This window comes from Sphaerodactylus townsendi, linkage group LG12 (genome assembly GCF_021028975.2).
Source record: "Sphaerodactylus townsendi isolate TG3544 linkage group LG12, MPM_Stown_v2.3, whole genome shotgun sequence".
Taxonomy (NCBI): domain Eukaryota; kingdom Metazoa; phylum Chordata; class Lepidosauria; order Squamata; family Sphaerodactylidae; genus Sphaerodactylus; species Sphaerodactylus townsendi.
In genome coordinates, this window is record NC_059436.1 from 48,611,105 (window position 1) to 48,632,733 (window position 21,629).

Sequence of the window (21,629 nt, forward strand, 5' to 3'; positions counted from 1 at the left end):
CAGCAACAGAGAAATAATATTAACGCCCCGCCCCTGGAATGCCCGGCCACGCCCCTGTTGTGCCCCGCCCAGCCCCATTGGCGCTACGGCACAGTTTGAATCCCACCACCATGGGAACCTGTTACTAAAATTTTTGGATCCCACCACTGGGTGGGGGAGCAATTGTAAGCCACACTGAGACTCCTGGCCGTAGAGAAAAGTGGGGTGTGAAAACCAGCTCTCCTTCCTCCGCCTTGAAGCTTTTTCACTGAGCTTCCCTTTATTTGCAGATTCAATTTCAGGGGCTGGTTTTAACCTTGAGTGCTGTCAATGCCCTGGGCCCTGAGTACCTCAGGGAAATCCTCCATCTTACGGACCTCCTAAACATTTCAGATCTACCAGTGAATTGCTGCTTTGCACTCCTTCTCAGGTAGAGTCGATTGAACTCTACAGCGTCTCCTCTATTGCAGCTCTGCGGCTGTGGATTGCTCTCCTTTCCCACCTGCTGCTGCTGTTTTTTGCAAAACCTCTGTGTTGTTAAGGTTGGGATCAGTTAGTATTTTAAGAAGAAGAAGAAGAGTTTGGATTTATATCCCCCCTTTCTCTCCTGTAAGGAGACTCAAAGGGGCTGACAAACACCTTACCCTTCCCCCCTCACAACAAACACCCTGTGAGGTAGGTGGGGCTGAGAGAGCTCTGAGAAGCTGTGACTAGCCCAAGGTCACCCAGCTGGCGTGTGTGGGAGTGCCCAAGCTAATCTGAATTCCCAGATAAGCCTCCATGGCTCAGGCGGCAGAGCGGGGAATCAAACCCGGTTCCTCCAGATTAGATACATGAGCTCTTAACCTCCTACGCCATTGCTGATCTTGTCCTGGTTTTTAAAAATTTTTTATTAATCATATTGTGCATTCCTTGATTGAGAAGAGTACAATGCTCTTAGATGTATGAAAAATAAAATCTTCACGAAAGAAGTAGGACATCATGCAAATGGGGAATCCTCTTCCACTGTCTCCGAACATTAGGATAGCTCATGTAAACTGCAGTTGCTACAGGAGTGAGTCTTTTAATGTCTGGGACCCCCACCAAATACCCACCCTTATTACCCTCTGGATTAGCTGGGGTTGCAGTCACTATAGTCCCCCCCCCCCCCAAATAAAACAACCTGTTGAAGATGCAAAGCTCATTCACTGAGATCTGGATCTCCCTTATCGTTAGCGGATATTATTCATTCAGCTGAGAAACCGATAATCTCTGGCCACATGCAGAGTGCCCTTTGGTTACTAAAGAAGGATGCTGCGTCTGCATGACATTGCAAAACTTTTTCAAAAATCCTTTTATTTTCTCTTTCTCAACGAAGAAAAAAGGGGAGGATCCAATTCAGTTAAATGAGCATTTACTGCAGGGACATCCACACATCCAAGCGAGGAAAAGTTCTTTTGTGCAAACAACCAGAGGGCAGAGAATCCAAGTCTAGGTGGCTTGGCTGTCGGGCGACCATGGCAGCCTGACATTCCCCTTCTAAACAGAGCACTGCATAGCTTAGATCACAGAAAGTGCCCATGAAATGGACAGAGAGGACGATGCAAAGAGCAAGAGCTTGGATTCATCCCCTCATTTCTTTCTTTCTTTCTTTCTTTCTTTCTTTCTTTCTTTCTTTCTTTCTTTCTTTCTTTCTTTCTTTCTTTCTTTCTTTCTTTCTTTCTTTCCTTCCTTCCTTCCTTCCTTCCTTCCTTCCTTCCTTCCTTCCTTCCTTCCTTCCTTCCTTCCTTCCTTCCTTCCTTCCTTCCTTCCTTCCTTCCTCCCTCCCTTCCTCCCTTCCTCCCTTCCTTCGATTTGATAAACTGCCCTATCCCCGAAGGGCTCAGGGCGGTGTACAGCAAAACAACAAACACAGTAAAAACAAATCTGCTGGGAACAGCCTTCCTTAGCCCTTTCACGAACCGCCACTTCAGAGCCTGGCTTGCTGCATTTGTCAGATTTGAACTCAAATCTGTTTCTGGTACCCCTGGAGACTCAGCACCCATCTGGCGTAGGAGAGGTGGGAGAGGGGGCTGCCCGCCCAACTGCTTCCTGACCTTTGCGTAAATACTTGGTTGCCAAGAAGAGCAAGGGATCAAAAGTAATTCCCGTGATCTCGTTGTAAAGCCAGCAAAATCTACCAGTGATTCACAAATGACATTCAGGCCTAGGCTTGCTTGGTTGAACTGGGGGAGAGACTCACGAAAACCTCCCATTCCTGGAGTGGTCACAACGTCCTTTGGAGATCTCTCTCGAGCTCTGGCAAAGGAACAGCAAAGCGTGTGTTAATAACCCTTGGAATTGGGGGCCGTCTGTAGTGTTTGTTCTCCCCCACCGGTTTCCGAAGCAGCATCCTTCAGATTCCAGTCTGCCCTGTTGCCAAGCAGTGGCTTCCTGCCTTGTTCCTCCTGGAGTCCTTTCTTCCAGAATGGCATTCTTTCTGCCATCTAAGGTTTTGGCCATATCTTCTAGCCACTGATGCCAGCGATTCACATTAAGTGGCCAATTTTGTTTTTCTGGTATGTGAAAAGTGGAAAGATCTGGTGGGCCAGGGCCTAAATTATATATGGTGCTAAATCCAGCTTTTATTATAATTGCAGATAATGGAACCCTTTGATTGTTATAGTGTTGGTTTCATTGTATGAGAGCTAAAGTTTTCTTTTTATTGCTGGACTACGACTGCAGTTAAATACTACTACCACTACCAGAGGTGGGATCCAGCAGGTTCTCACAGGTTCCCGAGAGTAGGTTACTAATTATTTGTGCGTGCCGAGAGGGGGTTACTAATTGGTGATTTTGCCACGTGATTTTTGCCTTAGTTACGCCCCTCCTCTCAGCAGTAGCGTGCAGAACTGGAAGCAGTCTAGCAGGAGGTGCACCGGCGTGCGTGGCAGCCTGCGCCTGCGTGCATTCATTTCCCGCCCAAGGCCCGGCGCAGCGGCTGCGTCCTTGCCACAGCACCACCCAGGAATGCCCCACCCCTGGAATGCCCGGCCACGCCCCCGTCGTGCCTCGCCCAGCCCCATTGGCGCTACGCCACAGTTTGAATCCCACCACCATGGGAACCAGTTACTAAAATTTTTGGATCCCACCACTGACCACTACCCCATTTCAGAGAATGAGTCTCTTCTCCTCTTAGCGATGAAGTTAATCTCAAATTTATTCACAAAGTGAGCTGACAGTTCATCCAAAGGTGGTATAAAGTTATATTAGTGTGAATCAAAATCCATTCATAGCAGGTCCCTCTGTTCAGCTAATATTCCCAGGCATGGTCCGTAGCCGACTGCATTTTTGCACTAGAAAATGTTTGATGGGTATTACATTCAGAACTTGGGTTGCCAGTCTTTGGGTAGGCGAACATGCTCTTCATCACCAAATTCCCTTCTCAAGAATCAAACATCAATTTTTTTTAAAAAAAAATGTGGTAGGTGCACCTGAAAGGTTAAATAAATGCCGCGCTGCACCAAAACGCATAAATGTGTATTAACACCTGTAAGTCTTTAACTCATACAGTCTGATTGCCCAATTTTGTTAGATCTCAGAAGCTATTACCCATAATAGTTTGCCCAGGGTTTGTAAGAGGCTTCTGCTTGCAGATGATAATAGTTTTGTTAATGAGACAGAATTGGAGAACATCTTGGGTTTCTTGAGAAATGTCAATACAGTCTTAGCTGGGTTATCTGTAAAAATAGAGAAAGAGTTATTTAAGTGACTAGATGAGTTAAAGACTTACAGGTGTTAATCCGCCTTTACATGTTTTGGTGCAGTGTGGCATTTATTTAATCTCCAGGTATGGCCTGAAGATCTCCTGGAATTGCAACTGATCTCCAGAACACAGAGACCAGTTATCCCCCACCCCCCAAAAGGTTGACTTCATTTATGTATTTATGTATTTATGTATTTATATATTTATGCATGTATGTATGTATGTATGGATGGATGGATGGATGGATGGATGGATGGATGGATGGATGGATGGATGGATGGATGGATGGATGGATGGATGGATGGATGGATGGATGGATGGATGGATGGATGGATGGATGGATGGATGGATGGATGGATGGATTGTTTCAATTTTTATACCGCCCGATCCCCAAAGGGCTCCGGGCGGTGAACAACACAATTCAACACCAGGCAGGAGCAAGTCATACATAAAATATAAATACATAGGCTCCATCCCATATCAGCAATAAAATAACTTAAAACTCATACAACAGCGAAAACAGTAAATACATAGATAGACAGGGAGTTATGGCATTAACTCCACCAAAGTCCTTTACCTCCTCAGACCCTTCTCTCTACTGCAGGGGTCTGCAACCTGCGGCTCTCCAGATGTTCATGGACTACAATTCCCATCAGCCCCTGCCACCATGATCCAATTGGTGGCAGGGGCTGATGGGAATTGTCGTCCATGAATATCTGGAGAGCCGCAGGTTGCAGACCACTGCTCTATAGTCTCGGCCCCAAATCTTCTTAAATTTCCTGGCAACCCTGAGTTCAGGACAGATGCTTCCAAAATGCACATGTGTGGGCGTGCAGGCACACACACATCCAGGTGTCTACCCAGTGGTGGGATTCAAATAATTTAACAACCGGTTCCGTTGGTGGGATTCAAATAATTTAACAACTGGTTATTTACAAGTACCATTTTAACAACCGGTTCTGCTGAAGTGGTGCGAAACTGCTGAATCCCACCACTGTGTCTACCCCACCTCCTCCCTCCTCCCTCCCACTCTGTGTCTTCCTTCCACCCAGGCTATAATCTTTATTCTTCTGAAGGTGGCAGTAGGAAATCTGCCCTTTCCTATCCCCTTTGACTGCTGTGTTCCCAGAAACATCAAATCCCAGTGGCGTAGCACTAAGGGGACCGGGTGGGGCATGGTACACCGGGCGCACGCCGGTGCGGGGGCGTGGCAGGGGCGCAGGACGGAGGCATGCCCCGGGTGCAGTTCCCCCTCGCTCCGCCCCTGTCAAATCCAAACAGGTTCCTGAAACGCTGAATCAAAAGAGGAGAAGCCACAGAAGGACACGGATGTTGTGTGGATGCTCTGAACATCCCTGCTGCAGTTTGAGAGCCAAAGCTGAGCAGATCCTCCTTGTGGAAGCAAGGCTGGGAGTAGAAGGAGGTCGAGGGGGCAACGAGAAGAATCAAGGGGCCAACACAGAACTAGGGTTGTCAAGGTCCAGCCAGGGCCTAGATATGATTGAAGTCTATGAAATGGGGATATGATTGAAGTCTATAAAATTATGCATGGGATAGAAAATGTTGACAGAGAGAGATTTTTCTCTCTTTCTCACAATACTAGAACCAGGGGGCATTCGTTGAAAATGCTGGGGGGAAGAATTAGGACTAATAAAAGGAAACACTTCTTCACACAACGTGTGGTTGGTGTTTGGAATATCCTGCCACAGGAGGTGGTGATGGCCACTAACCTGGATAGCTTTAAAAAGGGCTTGGACAGATTTATGGAGGAGAAGCCAATCTATGGCTACCAATCTTGATCCTCCTTGATCTCAGATTTATTTATTTATTAAATTTATAGGCCGCCTCATCCCCAAAGGGGGAAAAATGCCTTAGCAGACCAGGTGCTCGGGAGCAGCAGCAGCAGAAGGCCATTGCTTTCCCATCCTGCAGGTGAGCTCCCAAAGGCACCTGGTGGACCACTGAGAGGAGCAGAGAGCTGGACTAGATGGACTCTGGTCTGATCCAGCTGGCGTGTTCTTATGTTCTTATGTTCTTTATAGATATCGCCTGGAATTACAACTTTTCTCCAGATGACGGAGGTCAGTTTCCATGCAGAAAATGGCTCCTTTAGAGGGTGGACTCTATTGCCAACGAAGTCCCTCCCAAACTCCACTCTCCCCAGGAATTTCCACACCCAGAGTTGCCAGCCCTAGCCCACACAATTGGGAAGGGGACAATTTCCGCTCGCTCGTGCATTCCTAATGGACTCCTCTCTTGTGAATTTACGATGGTTGGAAGCTGTACACCATTTTGAAGGTTGTAATGGAGCAGCAGCAGTGGTGGGATTCAAATAGTTTAACCACCGGCTGTTTACCAGCGCCATTTTAACAACCGGTTCTGCCGAAGTGGCGCGAACCGGCTGAATCCCACCGCTGAGCAGCAGGTTAGCTGTTTCCCGACAGCCGAACGAGCGAAATTTCCCAACCGACGAATGAACGAATTTCTGAGCTGCCTTCCCTTGGGTTCTCTTGCAGGTGTAAATGCAACCTTCACGCCAGCCTGTGTACCTTCAAGGAGGGCAGCCTCCAGTGCGAATGTGAACACAACACCACCGGGCAGGACTGCGGCAGGTGCAAGAAGAACTTCCGCAGCAAGTCGTGGCGGGCCGGTTCCTATCTTCCCCTCCCCAATGGCTCTCCCAATGTGTGTAAGTTGCCATCATGGGCTGCTGCTTTCCTTTTATGCCCCTGCCCCAAAGGAAGTGGGGGCCCGACCCACTTTTGAGGTTGCTTCAGTCAGTGCCTCACAGCTTGTGCCTGAGGAGCACAGAGACCAGCTTGCAAGTGGGATTCACACACTAGTGGAGCACGTGGCCAGATTAATGACCCCAGAAGTCGGTAGGAGGGGTGTTTGGCTGACTGCCAGCCATGAGGAAGGGTATTGTTCTATATGAAAAGGGAGTCTTGACTGGGAAAGCGCTAGTTTGACACTTGGACAAAATATCCAGGGCAGTTTCCAAACTTTCAGGGATGCTCCAAAGAGGAAAACAGCCCCCAGGTGGTTCTGGGGGGTTTGTGGAGCTATTAATAGCCCGTGGTCTGGTGGATTTGAACTTCCTAACGTTTCGGCTTCTGCATCTGTAACAGCATCTCTTCTGGAATACAGCAGGCGAAACGTTAGGAACAAAATCCACCAGACCACGGGCCACACAGCCCGGAAAACCCTTCAGAACCAGTTGAATAAATGACCTGGAAGTAGGGGTGGGTAGCGTGGTGGCCAAGTTTGCAGATGATACCAAATTATGTAGGGTGAGGTGGAGAACCACAAAGGATTGCTTGAAGAGCTCCAAGCCGGACCTTGGATAAATTAGGGTGAGTGGGCTCAGGAAATGGCAAATGCAGTTCAATGTAAAGCTAAATGTAAAGAGTGATGATGCACAACATAGGGGGCAAAAAAAAATCCAAACTTCACATACACGCTACAGGGGTCAGTGCTAATCCAGTCACAGACCAGGAAAGGGATTTGGTCTGCCTAGCTGATACAGTTCCTGGGAAGGAATGTCAACTTTCAATGCATGGCAGCTGTAAAAAAGGCAAACCTCTAAGTGCTGGGGATCATTAGGAAAGGAATTAGATAATAAAACTGCAAGGATTGTCATGCCCTTTATATAAAGCAGCAGTGGTGCGTAACCGCGCCATTTGAGTACCTGTGTCCAGTTCTGAGTCGCCGCATCTCCGTAAAAAAAAAGGGATATTGAGGAGATAGAAAAGTGCGCACAGAAGAAGGCAACGAGGATGATTGAGGGACTGGAGCACCTTCCCTATGAGGAGAGGCTGCAGCCGTTTGGGAGACTCTTTTTTTAGTTTGGAGAGGCTGAGGCGGCTGGGGGGGATATGATTGAAGTCTACAGAAGAATTATGCATGGGGTAGAGGTAAATGTTGACAGAGAGAAATTTTTTCTCTCTTTCTCCTGTCTACTAGAACCAGGGGCATTCCATTGAAAATGCTGGGGAAGAATTAGGACTAATAAAAGGAAACACTTCTTCATGCAGCGTGTGATTGGTGTTTGGAATATGCTGCCACAGGAGGAGTTGTGATGGCCACTAACCTGGATAGCTTTAAAAAGGGGCTTGGACAGATTTATGGAGGAGAAGTCGATTTATGGCTACTTCAATCTTGATCGCTCCCCTTTGGATCTGAGATTGCAAATGCCTTAACAGACCAGGTGATTGAGGATAAACAGCCACAGAAGGCCATTGGCGCTTACATCCTACATGTGAGCTCCCAAAGGCACCTGGTGGGCCACTGCGAGTAGCAGAATGCTGGACTAGATGGACTTTGGTCTGATCCAGCTGGCTTGTTCTTATGTTCTTATGTTCTTATGAATCCGGCCGTGGAAAGCCTTTGACAGCCCCCAGATGATTGTGGTGGGTTTTCCGGGCTGTGTGGCGTCGCCTATCTTGTTCCTAAGGTTTCGCCTGCATCTGTGGCTGGCATCTTCAGAGGTGTGTCACAGTGTGAAACAGACTTTTCTCTGTGATACACCTCTGAAGATCAGCCGCAGATGCAGGCGAAACGTTAGGAACAAGATCTACCAGACCACGGCCACACAGCCCGGAAAACCCACCACAACCAGTTGAATCCAGCTGTGAAAGCCTTCGACAATATGGACCCCAGGTGGCTTACCAAACGGCAACCAAGCTTGTACCTGTGTGTCAACTGTCACCGATTTAGCATGGCATAGTGGTTAAGAGCAGCGCTCAAATCTGGAAAGCCGGGTTTGATTCCCCACTCCTCCACATGAGCAGCCGACTCTAATCTGGAGAATTAGGTGTGTTTCCGTGCTTCTCCACAGGAAGCCTGCTGGGTAACCTTGGGCTAGTCATAGTTCTCTCAGAACTTTCTCAGCCCCACCTACCTCGCAAGATGTCTGTTGTGGGAAGGGGAAGGAAAAGTGATTGTAAGCTTCTTGGAGACTCCTGAAAGGTAGAGAAAAGTTGTGTATAAAAATCAACTCTTCTTCGCAAGTCGCAGTCAGGGCAAGAAAAGAACAAAGGTGCTTTGCCAATTGCCTGCGTCTCCATTAACAGCCCTGGCTTTCTTGGTGGTCTCCCAATCAAACACTAGTCAGGGCTGACCCTGCTTAGCTTCTGAGATCTCACCGGAATGGGCTAGCCTACCAGGTTCAGGAGACTGCAATTTATGATGTACCGTATATACTTGTGTATAAGTCTACTTTTTCAGCACATTTTTTGTGCTGAAAAAAGCCCCCCTCGACTTATACGTGAGTGAACGGCTGAGCTTGCAGACCTGCAAAAAAGGCTTTGGGACTGCCATGACCACGCAAGCATCTTCACTGTGCAATGATAAGCTATCCCTGTAAGGACTTTTTAAAAGGGGGATCTTGTTGAGCATCTTCCCTATGAAACTCTGAAGAGATACGGTCTGTGGGCGATTCCGCACACAAGTAAAATAGGTTCGACCCAGTTCCCTGAGAAGGGTACTGACCTAGGTCAAAGCCATTGTTGCTCCCCACTGCAACCAGCTTGATCCCAGCTCGGAGGGCAGAATCATCCTGTGCCTCTTCTGCTCTCCGTTCCAATTGGCTACTGTTCTACGGCCATGTTCCATCTATCCACACACACGTTATAAAAAAGACTGCCACAGGAATGGAGGGACGAAGGTGGCGTTTTTTGATTGGCCAGCTATTACGCGCATGCCCAAACACTCCTCAGCTGTGATTGGCTGAATGAGGGACTCCTGGCACCAGAGATTCCGCACTTTACTGGAATCGAACTGAGTTTGAGCGTGGTTCCCTGAAAAAGTAGTAGTTCCCAACTTGAGTCAGAAATTTGACCGTTACACGGGGCAAAGCTGGTACAAAACCACATCGATCCCAGGGGTTGTGCGGAGCACTTAGGTCGGATGCAGCTCGAACTTAGGTCGATAACCCAAGTGCGGAATCGACCTGTGAGAGTTATATATTCCACTTCCGAACTTTTAAAGTTATACTGTTTTTCTTTGAAATAAATATTCAAAAACATTTTTTATTGGTATCTATTTTTATTTTTGAAATCTACCAGTAGCTGCTGCATTTCCCACCTTAGTCTTATACTCGAGTCAATACGTTTTCCCAGATTTTGGTGGTAAAATTAGGTGCCTCGACTGATATTCGGGTCGACTTATAGGCTAGTATATACGGTACATCAAAAAGGCTCCTGATACTTCTCCTTTTACTAACAACGATGATTTTCAAAGTGATAAACTCCCATTCTTTTTACACGTGTACATGCTTAATTTAGACCATTGGTTCAGTGAGATCAGGATTATTTGCTCAGACTGGCCCTGTCTTCCTAGGGCAGGGGTAGGGAACCTTTAACACTCAAAGAGCCATTTGAACCCATTTTCCACGGGAAAAGAAAACACTTGGAGCCACAAATAATTTTTGACATTTAAAATAAAGATAACACTATATATATAGGTTGTTTTGCCTTTACCTTTTACCGGGCTCATTCTGAGAAGCGCATGGATAAGCCTATCGCTTCTGCTGCCTGCAGGGCGTGGGTGCAAAGGATGAAGCTTGACTGCTTTCGGCCTATTGCGCCGCCGGAAGAGCCCCCTCCCCATCTCCAACGGGCGGGCGAAGGGGTAGGCGAAGGCTTCGCGATCCCAGCCAATAACCATGGGCAGTTAGTTGTGCCGCCCCTGTACCTGCAGGAACGGCAAGGATAGGGCTGGGTGGCTTGGCAACCGTGGAGCCACAGTGCAAGGGCAGAAGAGCCGCATGTGGCTCTTGAGCCGCAGGTTCCCTACCCCTGTCCTAGGGTGACGGGTGGAGATTTTTCACGTCTCCTATTTCTTGACTCTGTTCACTGGAGATGTCCCTGTTTTGATGGTGGGGACAGTGAGAATTGCACAAACATAACTGGGGGGGGGGGGAATCACAACCCCTGTATATTTTTAGGGATAGTTTGAATGGGATGCAGCAGCCAAAACATGACTCTGGTCTTCAAAGAGATGGCCTTATGTATCCCCTGAAGACAGTCTTTGCCTGCCACTCTTTCTGTCCCTCGATCTGAAAAATTTATGCTCCGATCAAAGCTGAAATCCGGGCTCCAGAAGCCATGACAAGGATGTTTTGTCTTTGCCAAGAATGGAAGAGAGGCTGGCTCTTTGAAAGGGAGTACGATTGTCAGCTACCACTGAGTGCCCGCAACCCTTCAAAGGCCTCATTGAGGGCCTTTTGGTTTGAACAGCCGCATCAACAGGTTGCTTGCTGGCTCGCCTCCTTTTCCGTGACATTCGCATCTTGCACTCTTAAAATCAGGCCCAAATGCCCTGGGTAGAACCAGACTTTGCAATTCCCTGTGGCTAGAAAGCCCTAGGGCAGGACTGCGTTCTTGCCATTTAATAATTCTGCAGAAGTAATTTGTTAGAAGAATGAATTGCATCTTTTTTGATCCGTTGGACACTGCTGGGGAAGATCGGCTGTGGCAAGCAAGATATCTAGTTGTCCGTTACGTGAGCAACCTCTAATAATTTCCAAAGGAACCCAGGCGCCTCTGGAAACAGAGTTTAAAAGCCAGTGCTTCTTACAAGAATGTATGGGGACTTCAGCACTTTTCTGTTGCGCAGCTGCGGGTTACGGATTGCCTGCAATCTGTTCCCAGGCTTGGAGGCTGTCTTCTCAGCCTGAGCACAAGACATTTGTGAATATATTTTTGAGGAGGGAAGGGAGGGAAGAGGGACCATCTTTTCTTTAAAGGCAAAAATTGAGCAGGTAGGCTTGCCTATAGGAGGTGGAGTCAAAATGGAGTACCTCCCTCTTTCTGAAAAGAAGGCACATTTGAACGGTGATTGGAACTACCCATTGACTAAGAAAAACCCATGAAGAAGAAGAAGAGTTTGGATTTATATCCCCCCCTTTCTCTCCTGTAGGAGACTCAAAGGGGCTCACAATCTCCTTGCCTCCTTCCCCACAACAAACACCCTGTGAGGTAGGTGGGGCTGAGAGAGCTCAGAAGAGCTGTGACTATCCTAAGGTCACCCAGCTGGCGTGTGTTGGAGTGCATCGGCTAATCTGAACTCCCCAGGTAAGCCTGCACAGCTCAGGAGGCAGAGCGTGGAATCAAACCTGGTTTCTCCAGATTAGAATGCACCTGCTCTTAACCACTACGCCACTGCTGCTCACCTTTCTGCTTACTCACCTTTCTTACTCATCTTTCTGATTCTCTAGTAGGAAACCCTTACAGTGGTCCCACCCTCTTTCTGAGCCAAGGCATGTACCCATGGGCACAATGGCAGCCTCAGACACCACACTGGGGAATTTAACAATAAGGGGATCAACCAGAAAAGGTTGTTCTAAAAACTATAAGATTTGTACAAAATAATTGTATTTATTATATGGTGTACACAGTGCATCACATAATGGAATATAGGATACATATAATGGAATATAGTCTACATATAAAAACAGTATTAACTGGTACAAATATCTCAACAAAATTGGTAATACCCTGCTTCCCCGAAAATAAGACCTACCCTGAAAATAAGCCCTAGCATGATTTTTCGGGATTTTTGGAGGATGCTTCAAATACTCCAAAAATAAGCCCCAGTTACAGATCCCCCGGCACAGCTGATCTGGTCTCGTGGGGGGCACAAAATCATGGGGGGAAAAAGGCTCCCCTGAAAATAATAATAATAAGAATAAGAAGACGACGAGGAGGAGGAGTTTGGATTTATATCCCCCCTTTCTCTCCTGTAGGAGACTCAACAGGGCTTACAATCTCCTTGCCCTTCCCCCTCACAACAAAACACCCTGTGAGGTGGGTGGGAGCTGAGAGAGAGTCTCCGAGAAGCTGTGGATTAGCCCAAGGTCACCCAGCTGAAGTGTGTGGGGAGTGCACAGGCTAATCTTGAATTCCCAGAGAAGCCTCCCACAGCTCAGGCAGCAGAGCTGGGAATCAAAAGCCAGTTCCTCCAGATTAGATACACGAGCTCTTAACCTCCTACGCCACTGCTGCTCCTAATGCATCTTTTGGAGCAAAAATTAATAAAAGGTCCTGTCTTATTTTCGGGGAAACATGGTACGCTCATTATAAGTGACCAATACAGGACCAAGACTTATCTGGTAATATACCTTACAAGGTATTTTTGTCTGAAAATAGAAAACCTTTTATTTTGTGTGGTCTGATGTTAACTGTTAACACAAAGCACGGGTCTTGCAACAGGGAAACTTGCTCACACAAAAATCTGGTATAAAATTACCAATGTCTCCAGATGTGTGTAACATCAACCAGTGATAAACGTGTTGTGCGCCATGTCGGGGATCCCCGGTCAAAGCAGGCCAGAGTTAGTGTGTTAAAAGTTGGGCCCAAAGTTGTATTGGCGGCTGGTTGGTAACACAGTTTGATTGTAATCCCTTGGGAGTTTTCTTACCAGCCTCAATGGATGTTGATGGATTTTCTAGCCAGGCAGGAATTGGTTTTGAGCTCATTATGAATAAGAGAGTTAGCACCTTTGCTTGAATGCCCTCCCGATGCAGTGATTGGAGATGACTCCTTTCCAAAGTTTCTCCTTAATCTCCACTATTTTTTCATCCTCTGCTTCAATTCCTCTTTAGTGGCTTCTTCCACCGTTCCATCTAATCCACCTGAGAGAATATCTCAGCCAATCAGGGATTTTGTGCTAGACGTGATGACATCCCAATGCTATTAGCTAATCAGATTTAACTATGTGCTAAGGACAAATAAATGAAGCCTGTTCGAGTAAAAGCCGTGCGTTTCTTATACTGGTTGCATATGGAACCCTAACCCTAACCCAGAGCCCTTTGGGGGGTAGTGCGGTATATAAAACTCAATAATAAATAAATAAAATAAATAACCAATCAGGGATCACTCTAAGAACTAAAGAGCCAGTTTGCCTTTCTTAATGATTCCTGAACAGTCCACAGGTAATGGGGTGGGATAACTTTTGATCCTGAAAAAGTTTCCCACCTGCCTGTCCTAATCAAATTTGGGCTCCGAGCTGTACCGAATTTCATTGTGTACCAGAAGCATGGCTTATTAAGGTGTTTTGCTAGAGCCGCCAGAAATATTTGACCCTGCTGAGACGCAGGGCCAAGTAAGAGGACGCTAATAAGTTAAGTCACCGGCGGGTTGACCTCTGCGGGTCGCGGCAGGTGACTTGGGCGCAAAACCCAGTGCTCTGTGGCCTCCTCTTTGCATTGTCCTGCGTTGGCTGTTTTGACATCTGCCCGCTTGCTGTTAATTAGCGCCATGCCCTTCATTGTATTTGCTGACCCTCTTATTTTCTCCTCTCTCCTCCTTTCCTTCCAGGTGCAGCTCCGAACTTCGGCAGTAAGTAAAAAATGTAACTTGAAACGCTGACATTTGACGTGTTCGGTGCATGGTCTCTGCACACGTCCCTTGACAGGGAGAAGAATGGCTGTTTTCTCTGTCTATTAGCATCTTCTGGGCCATAACTCCGCTCCTCTAATTGCGCCTCATTTTCCATCCCGTCAAAGCACTGGCGTTGACTTCAGTAACCTCATTGTCTCTGTCGCTTTTGGCTTGGCTTTTCCCCCCCATGAGGTTTGTTAGAACGGCAGCAGGAAAGGAAATAAAAAGGCTCTTCAAAAACTCCGATGAATACTGTGAACTTTTCCCCTCTGCATCACAGCCCTCGTTGTGAGGAGAAAAGAGTTTTGGATTTCTCAGCTGCCAAGTTTAGTCCCTGTTACTTGAGTTCGATTCGAGCATAGGTGTCAAACTCGCGGCCCTCCAGATGTACATTGCTGGCAGGGGATGATGGGAACTGTAGTCCATAACATCTGGAGGGCCGCAAGTTTGACACTGGGCCTTTCCCCACTTACTTTAAGCCCCGTGCTACTTGAGGAGAGTAAGCTGGGTCCTGGCACTGGCACTTCCCACGAGGGCGGCGACAACGCCAGTCAGCTTCCCCGGGACGCAGCTGCCGCTGTTGCGCCCCCTCAGCACGAGGCATCCCTGGCGCTCTTGCAAAGGGCGCCTTTTGATGACCAGCGTTCCGTTTGCGTAAGGGACGCCTTGGTGGCGATCAGGAACGCTGCCATTGTGACGCTCGGCGCTGGGGAATTCTCAGCAAGCTTAACGCGGCGAGGAAGAGTGGGGAAAGCAGCGTCAGCTTGTGGCATTAGAGTGTTGCTTAAAAGTAAACTCGAACCGTCTGTTTGGGGACGTTTCTGGTGACGTTCATTGGCAAAACCATTGTTTGTACTTGTTTATTTCATTCATTTTTGCCCCACCTTTCTCCCAAAGCAGAGGACATCCTTCTACTCTCCTCCCTTTTGTCCTCACAACAATTCTGTGAGGTAAATTACTCTCTGAGTGCGTGACTGGTTCCAGGTTACCCAGCCCCATTGGCGCTGCGCCACAGTTTGAATCCCACCACCATGGGAACCTGTTACTAAAAATGTTGGATCCCACCGCTGATAACACCCCTCTGCCATTTGAACGGCCATTTTAGAATTAGCCTTAAAATGCGAAGTCAGTATTCAGCGATGCGAGCAGGTTAAATATTTTCCTGGGAGGCTGTGAGAATTTAGCAGAGAGACTTTGTTCTGTTCCTTTTTTTTTTAATTTTTTATTGTATCATTTGAATTTTACAATTTATGATAATAATTTCTTTCTTCATACATTTTCAAACAATACATTTTCCCCCTTTTCTCCCACCCCCCATTGCTTCTTCTTAGTTTTTTCACACAAACAGCAGTAAGTTGGGTGCTGTGTGGTTTCCGGGCTGTATGGCCGTGTTCTAGCAGCATTCTCTCCTGACGTTTCGCCTGCATCTGTGGCTGGCATCTTCAGAGGATCTGATGTTGGGAAAGCAAGTGGAGTATATATCTGTTGGAGTGTCCAGGGTGGGTGGGGAAACCTTGACTGTGAGTAACAAAGGCGGCAACCAGGTCAATACTGTGAGTAACAAAGGCGGCAACCAGGTCCTTTGTTACTCACAGTCCACCTGGACCTCTTGGACATCTAATCTCAACCACAGATACAATACTCCAGGCTACAACATCAATGATTCTGAAGATGAAAGCGAGCAGTAGAAGTTCATTCTTTGTAGCCTCTTCTCCCATTTTTCTTCGATGACTCGAACTTCTTTCATCCAGTCCACGTATATTATCCATATTTTCAAAATTTCATTCTGTTTGTCTTGCCACGTCTTATTTTTGGTTAGTATATCGAAAATATCCAATGTCACTTGTTCCCAAATATATTCTAACCATTTCTGAATTGTCTATTTTTCCTTTTCTTTCCAGCCCAAGGCTATTGTTGCATGGGCTGCTTTAATCATTATTTTGTATATATAACTATATTGTTTTTCCACCCTTCTGTCTTCCATTACTCCCATAAACATTAAGTCATTATTTAAATCAATCTTTATCTTCACCAGTTTCTCGATATATATTAATACAGTTGTCCAAAATCTTTTTACTTCTGAACATTCTATCCACATATGGCTATAATATGCCTCTTGGTCTCCACAGTGCCAGCATTTTGAACTAAGTCCTTTTATCATGTAGGCTAGTTGTTTTGGTGTTCTATACCATTTTAATATCACTTTTCTTTCTAACTCCATATATTTCTCAATCTTTATATTTTTCCAACTGACTATTAATTTTTCAATATTTCCAGTATCTAGAGAGACTTTGTTCTGTTCCTGTCGCGGAAACAACACAGAACAAAAAAAAAAATATTGCTGTTCATTAAGCAGCATTAATGAGGTCCCCTTGTTAGAAACTCAGCCGAGGCGCCAACAATATCGGGGAGGATTTGTGTTGTTCTCTTGTGTGCGACATATTAACAGAGAGAACGGAGATGTGGTCAGGCTCTCAGGAGGCGAGTCATTGCGCTGTAGCTTATCAGGGGTGGGATGGATTCTGTCCATGTTTTTGAGAGGGTTCAAAGGTGTATATAGGGGTGAGGAAGGGGCAGCCGTCTTCTTTGGAGCTTCCAAAACAAAAGGCTCTGGATGACGTTGTGTCTCTGATCTCTCATGACTCATGGCTAATTTCCTGACTTTTCACCAGGTATTTCACAAAGTCTTTCTCCTTGAAGTTTTAACAATTACTTTAAAGGTGGGGATATTTGAGCCGGTGCCGGTGCCAAGGGAATAAAATGGAAGTGAATCATGCTAACCGGAAAGAGGAGAGTTACCCTTAATGTTCCTCCTGCCACTTCAACCACCATATTTAGTCAGTTATTCTCAGTGTCTGTTTGTCCTGTACAAGACGGCAGTTTAGATTGGATGAGGCCATTGATCCAAAGGTGTTGCAGTGGTCAGCTGGTGCTCCCGTTTGACCAGGCTTCTCGATTCAGTTCAGTGCCAAGAACCAGTTTGCTCGTTTGTGTGTGTGCATGGGCCCTCTGGACCAGATCTGGGTACCAAATGGGGTTTGCTCTGTAGACAGCTGTTGCAGCCCCAGGTAGGTAACAGCAGCTGTATTGTGTCACTGTGGACTGCTTTCACAAATGACATGAGTCTGAGGTTTCGTCAACGCATATTCCAAATTTAGCCCATTTTCTTGCACGGTGGGCTGAAACTACGGCTCAGACTTGTGCGATGCTTGGGTATTAAAAGGGAAGTTTGTACAGGCTGTCTTAAAACTATGGGCCTTTCCCCATTTTTCCTTCCAGCACTGTCGCTGTGCGCTAGTCACTGCGCGGGTCATTTCTGGCATGCGCCCAGGCTTCCCCACGACTGGGTCACCAAAGGCGCCATTTTGAAGAGCGCCAGGAATGACCCGCACTGAGGGGGCGCAACAGCGGCAGCGTCGGGGTGGCTGCGTTGTCGCCGCCCCTGTAGTGGGGAGTGCTGCGGGACCCCGCGCTACTTGGCTCGAGTAGCGCGCAGCAGAAGGTAAGTGGGGAAAGGCCCATTTTTAAACAAGGCAGGGCATATCTATACTGCAAACATATAGCAGCCGGGAACTATTGAACTGTTGTAGCAACCCCCATTCCCACCCCAAGAACTGCGGGGTTATAATTTGGCAATTCGTTAAAAATCCTTGGTAGAGATTCTTACCGGATTGCGAGACTGAATTACGGTTGAATTAACTTAAATCCTGTAGTATCTTGATGCTCTTGTATACCAGACGGCTACTTCTGGCATGGTGGAGGGTACGAAACATTTCATTTGAACGCTTTGTTTTATACTGCCCCCTTTCTAATGATTCCAGGGGGCAGAAAGAGAGAGATGTCTCTTCATTGCTTGCCCTTAGAGGGCTTTGTCTGATCAATCCGTAGTCTTCGCTTTATTGCTTCCACACGGGTCTGTTCATTACGCAGAGAATGACATGATTTTTTGTAGCAGCCAGAAAGATTTGTAGCATCTATCTATGTCTACGCTGAAGACTGTACACAGAACAACTGACCAATTAGCTTAGAAATACAGGCAATATCCTCTTCTTCCCTGGAAAAAAATCTACTCTAAAACGGTCTGTTTTGTTTTGCGTGACGTGCCACCGGTGTCATCATGACCCACGGTCATAAGCAGTAAAGGATCAACTGAGTAAGTAACTGGAAAAGCCGTCCCGAGAGCCGTGTCCTGCAGGGCCCTTTTAGTATATCCTGCCTCTATTTTTATTTACTCCTTTATTCTTGCTTGTTTCTTGTTAGCCTACGAGCGGCCAAAGCGAGTCACCACCCCCAAAGCCACTACCACTACAATGCCCCAAACCACCACAACCATCACCACTGCCGCCCCCTCCCCTACCTACACAGCCAGAACTCGGCAGCCAGGTGGGTGCCAAGCCGTCGTCCACGAGGCACGGCCCGCTTACTTGCGCGGATAGAGCTGGTCTTGCTGGCAGATTTTCCCCCTCCCTGCCCCTCCCAGCAGCTTTTGCATCCAGCTGTGGTTCATTGAGTAGCAGCGATCGTCTCCTACCTGGAAGGAAACCTCCGGCTTGCCTCTTGACCTATCTTGGAGGAGCAGATGGGGGACATGGATAAAAATCACAGCTTAGGCAAGTGGTGGCGAACCTTTGGCACTCCAGATGTTATGGACTACAATTCCCATCAGCCCCTGCCAGCATGGCCAATTGGCCATGCTGGCAGGGGCTGATGGGAATTGTAGTCCATAACATCTGGAGTGCCAAAGGTTCGCCACCACGGGTTAGGCCCAGATCTTCCCATTCGTCAGCAAGTACCGTTGTTCCCAGACCTAATTAATTCAGAAAAGGGCATCGGGACAGCATGCATTAAAAATCCCTTCTCCTTTCCTTCAAGGCAGCTGCAGGAATCCTTTTTCTTTTCTTTTTCTTTTTTTTTTTGGAGGGGAGAAGTTATTTTTAAAGAATGGATGCTCTGATGTTGTTAGTGTCGTCTGGAGGAGGGGACTCTGGAAGAAGACCCACCCCCCAGGAATACTCGGAATACTTCAAGAGGATTGGATGCAAGCTCTGCCTGTCGGCCTTTATAGAGCAGCAGTGGCGTAGGAGGTTAAGAGCTCGTGTATCTAATCTGGAGGAACCGGGTTTGATTCCCAGCCCTGCCGCCTGAGCTGTGGAGGCTTCTCTGGGGAATTCAGATTAGCCTGGGCACTCCCACACACGCCAGCTGGGTGACCTTGGGCTAGTCACAGCTTCTCGGAGCTCTGTCAGCCCCACCTACCTCACAGGGTGTTTGTTGTGAGGGGGGAAGGGCAAGGAGATTGTAAGCCCCTTTGAGTCTCCTGCAGGAGAGAAAGGGGGGATATAAATCCAAACTCCTCCTCCTCCTCCTCTTCTTCCTCTTCTTCCTCTCCCTCTCCTCCTCCTCCTCCTCTTCTTCCTCTTCTTCCTCTTCTTCCTCTTCTTCTTCTCCCTCTCCCTCTCCCTCTCCCTCTCCCTCTCCCTCTCCCTCTCCCTCTCCCTCTCCTCCTCCTCCTCCTCCTCCTCCTCCTCCTCCTCCTCCTCCTCCTCCTCCTCCTCCTCCTCCTCCTCCTCCTCCTCCTCCTCCTCCTCCTTCTTCTTCTTCTTCTTCTTCTTCTTCTTCTTCTTCTTCTTCTTCTTCTTCTTCTTCTTCTTCTTCTTCTTCTTCTTCTTCTTCTTCTTCTTCTTCATGTTTGCATTCTGGGGAACCCTGGGGGGCTACCAAAGCTCTTCGGAGAAGAGCAGTCATGGCAGGCAGCATGAGCCGATAGACAGCTTGCCCATCTCCGCCTACTTTCCCTTGCAGTCATGTGGACCTCTTGGGAAGGCTGCCTCTGCATTCTGGGATGCGCTCTTAGTTTGACAAAGGATTTGGCAAGAAGAGGCCTGCCTGCCCTCAGCCCAGCCGAGGCTCTGGGCAGAGTGCGGGGCCAATGTCTGGGCCAAAGCATTCCAGGGACTGCAGGGTAGGGCATAGTGAGGAGGAGGAGGAGGACAGAGTTATTGCTGTCCAGCATCTCCTCCTAGGTCTGCTCTGTCACTGACCAGATCCAAGCCAAGTTCTACTGCAGGTCCATGTTTGAAGCCAGCCATCAGTGGGGCAGGCCCAGAGGTATGGTTGCCTCCCAGTTACAAATGATCACCAAGATTGGTTCCTCTGGAGAATATGGCTGGTTTGGAGGGTGGACTCTATAATGTAGTCCCAAACGGTGCTCTCTGTAGGCACTACTCACAAATCTCCCGGAATTTCCAAACCCAGAGTCGGCATCCCTACTAGGGAATGATGGCCACGCACTCTTTGGCCCTGACAAAGTACCTTGGACTGGCGCTGGCAGATTCACTGCACTGTGCAGAACACACTTTGGAATGGCATTTATTATTTATCTATTTACTTAATTTACACCCCGCTCTTCTCCCCCGTGAGGACCTAAAACGGCTTCAGCGTCCTCCCTCCTCCATTTTACTCTTACAACAGCCCTGTTGTAAGAAGAAGAAGAAGAGTTGGATTTATATCCCCGCTTTCTCTCCTGTAAGGAGACTCAAAGGGGCTTACAATCTCCTTGCCCTTCCCCCCTTGCAACAAACACCCTGCGAGGTGGGTGGGGCTGAGAGAGCTCGGAAGAACTGTGACTAGCCCAAGGTCACCCAGCTGGCATGTGTTGGAGTGCACGGGCTAATCTGAATTCCCCAGATAAGCCTGTACAGCTCAAGTGGCAGAGCGGGGAATCAAACCCGGTTCCTCTGGATCAAAGTACACCTGCTCTTAACCACTACGCCACTGCTGCTCCTGAGGCTGTGTGACTAACCCCAAGGCACCCAGCAAGCTTCTGTGGCCGAATGGAGATTTGAATCTGGTCCTCCCGGATCCTTGTCTGACCCTAATTCACCGCACATCCCTAGCTGTTGTGCAGTGTGCTACAGTTCCATTGCGGGAATTCTGTAGCTGAAAAGCCGTTGTGGAACACAGAATGTTTGAAACTGTACTGCTTGAAAATACTGGAAGCATATTCCAAAGTAAAGGCCAGCCCTAGTGGGTCTTAAATTGGGTTAGCCAATCCTTGGGCTGATTATGGTTGAGCTCCCGCATCGCCTGAAGCAACTCAGATTAGTCGTTCGTCAAGTGGAAATTTGACAAATGTATCCTTCTGCCCTGAAATATATATTCCCATCATGTACGCGGCGAGCATTTCGATTCCTGGCTGGGATTTCTGGTAACACTGAAGCGTGGATTCTATACTTGGGACGCACTCCAAGGCTGATGTGATTTCTATCCATGTTTGCATCTTGCAGGAAAAAAAATTTGTGCTGCTCAAGGTCTGGAATGGGCAGCTGCAGCGCTTTGCACCCGTGCCTCGCTTGCAGAGTTAGTGAGCCGCAGTTCTGCCTTCTGTAAGCGTTAGGGGCAACTAGGAGCTTTTAAATGGCAAACACATACAATGCCCAACCCCACATGTTCACCTACTTCTCCTTCCTGTGTGTAACTCTGGGCATTTTCTCAGTAAGAGCTATCTGCTTTAGTAGATGCTGGAACTTCGATTTACTCCTTGG

At 47.6% G+C, this 21,629-nt stretch overlaps 1 protein-coding gene across 2 annotated transcripts in view; it reads left to right on the forward strand.

The window, feature by feature from the left end:
* LOC125441483 (netrin-G2-like) overlaps window positions 1-21,629 on the forward strand; it is a 128,738-nt gene that overhangs the window by 92,402 nt on the left and 14,707 nt on the right. Inside the window, exons 5-7 of one of the 2 annotated variants that reach the window (XM_048512091.1) lie at window positions 6,220-6,392; window positions 14,023-14,043; window positions 18,346-18,468. In XM_048512091.1, the coding sequence (XP_048368048.1) occupies window positions 6,220-6,392; window positions 14,023-14,043; window positions 18,346-18,468 (317 nt within the window). The remainder of the gene's footprint in view (window positions 1-6,219; window positions 6,393-14,022; window positions 14,044-18,345; window positions 18,469-21,629) is intronic. The other variant, XM_048512092.1, reaches the window with a different exon arrangement.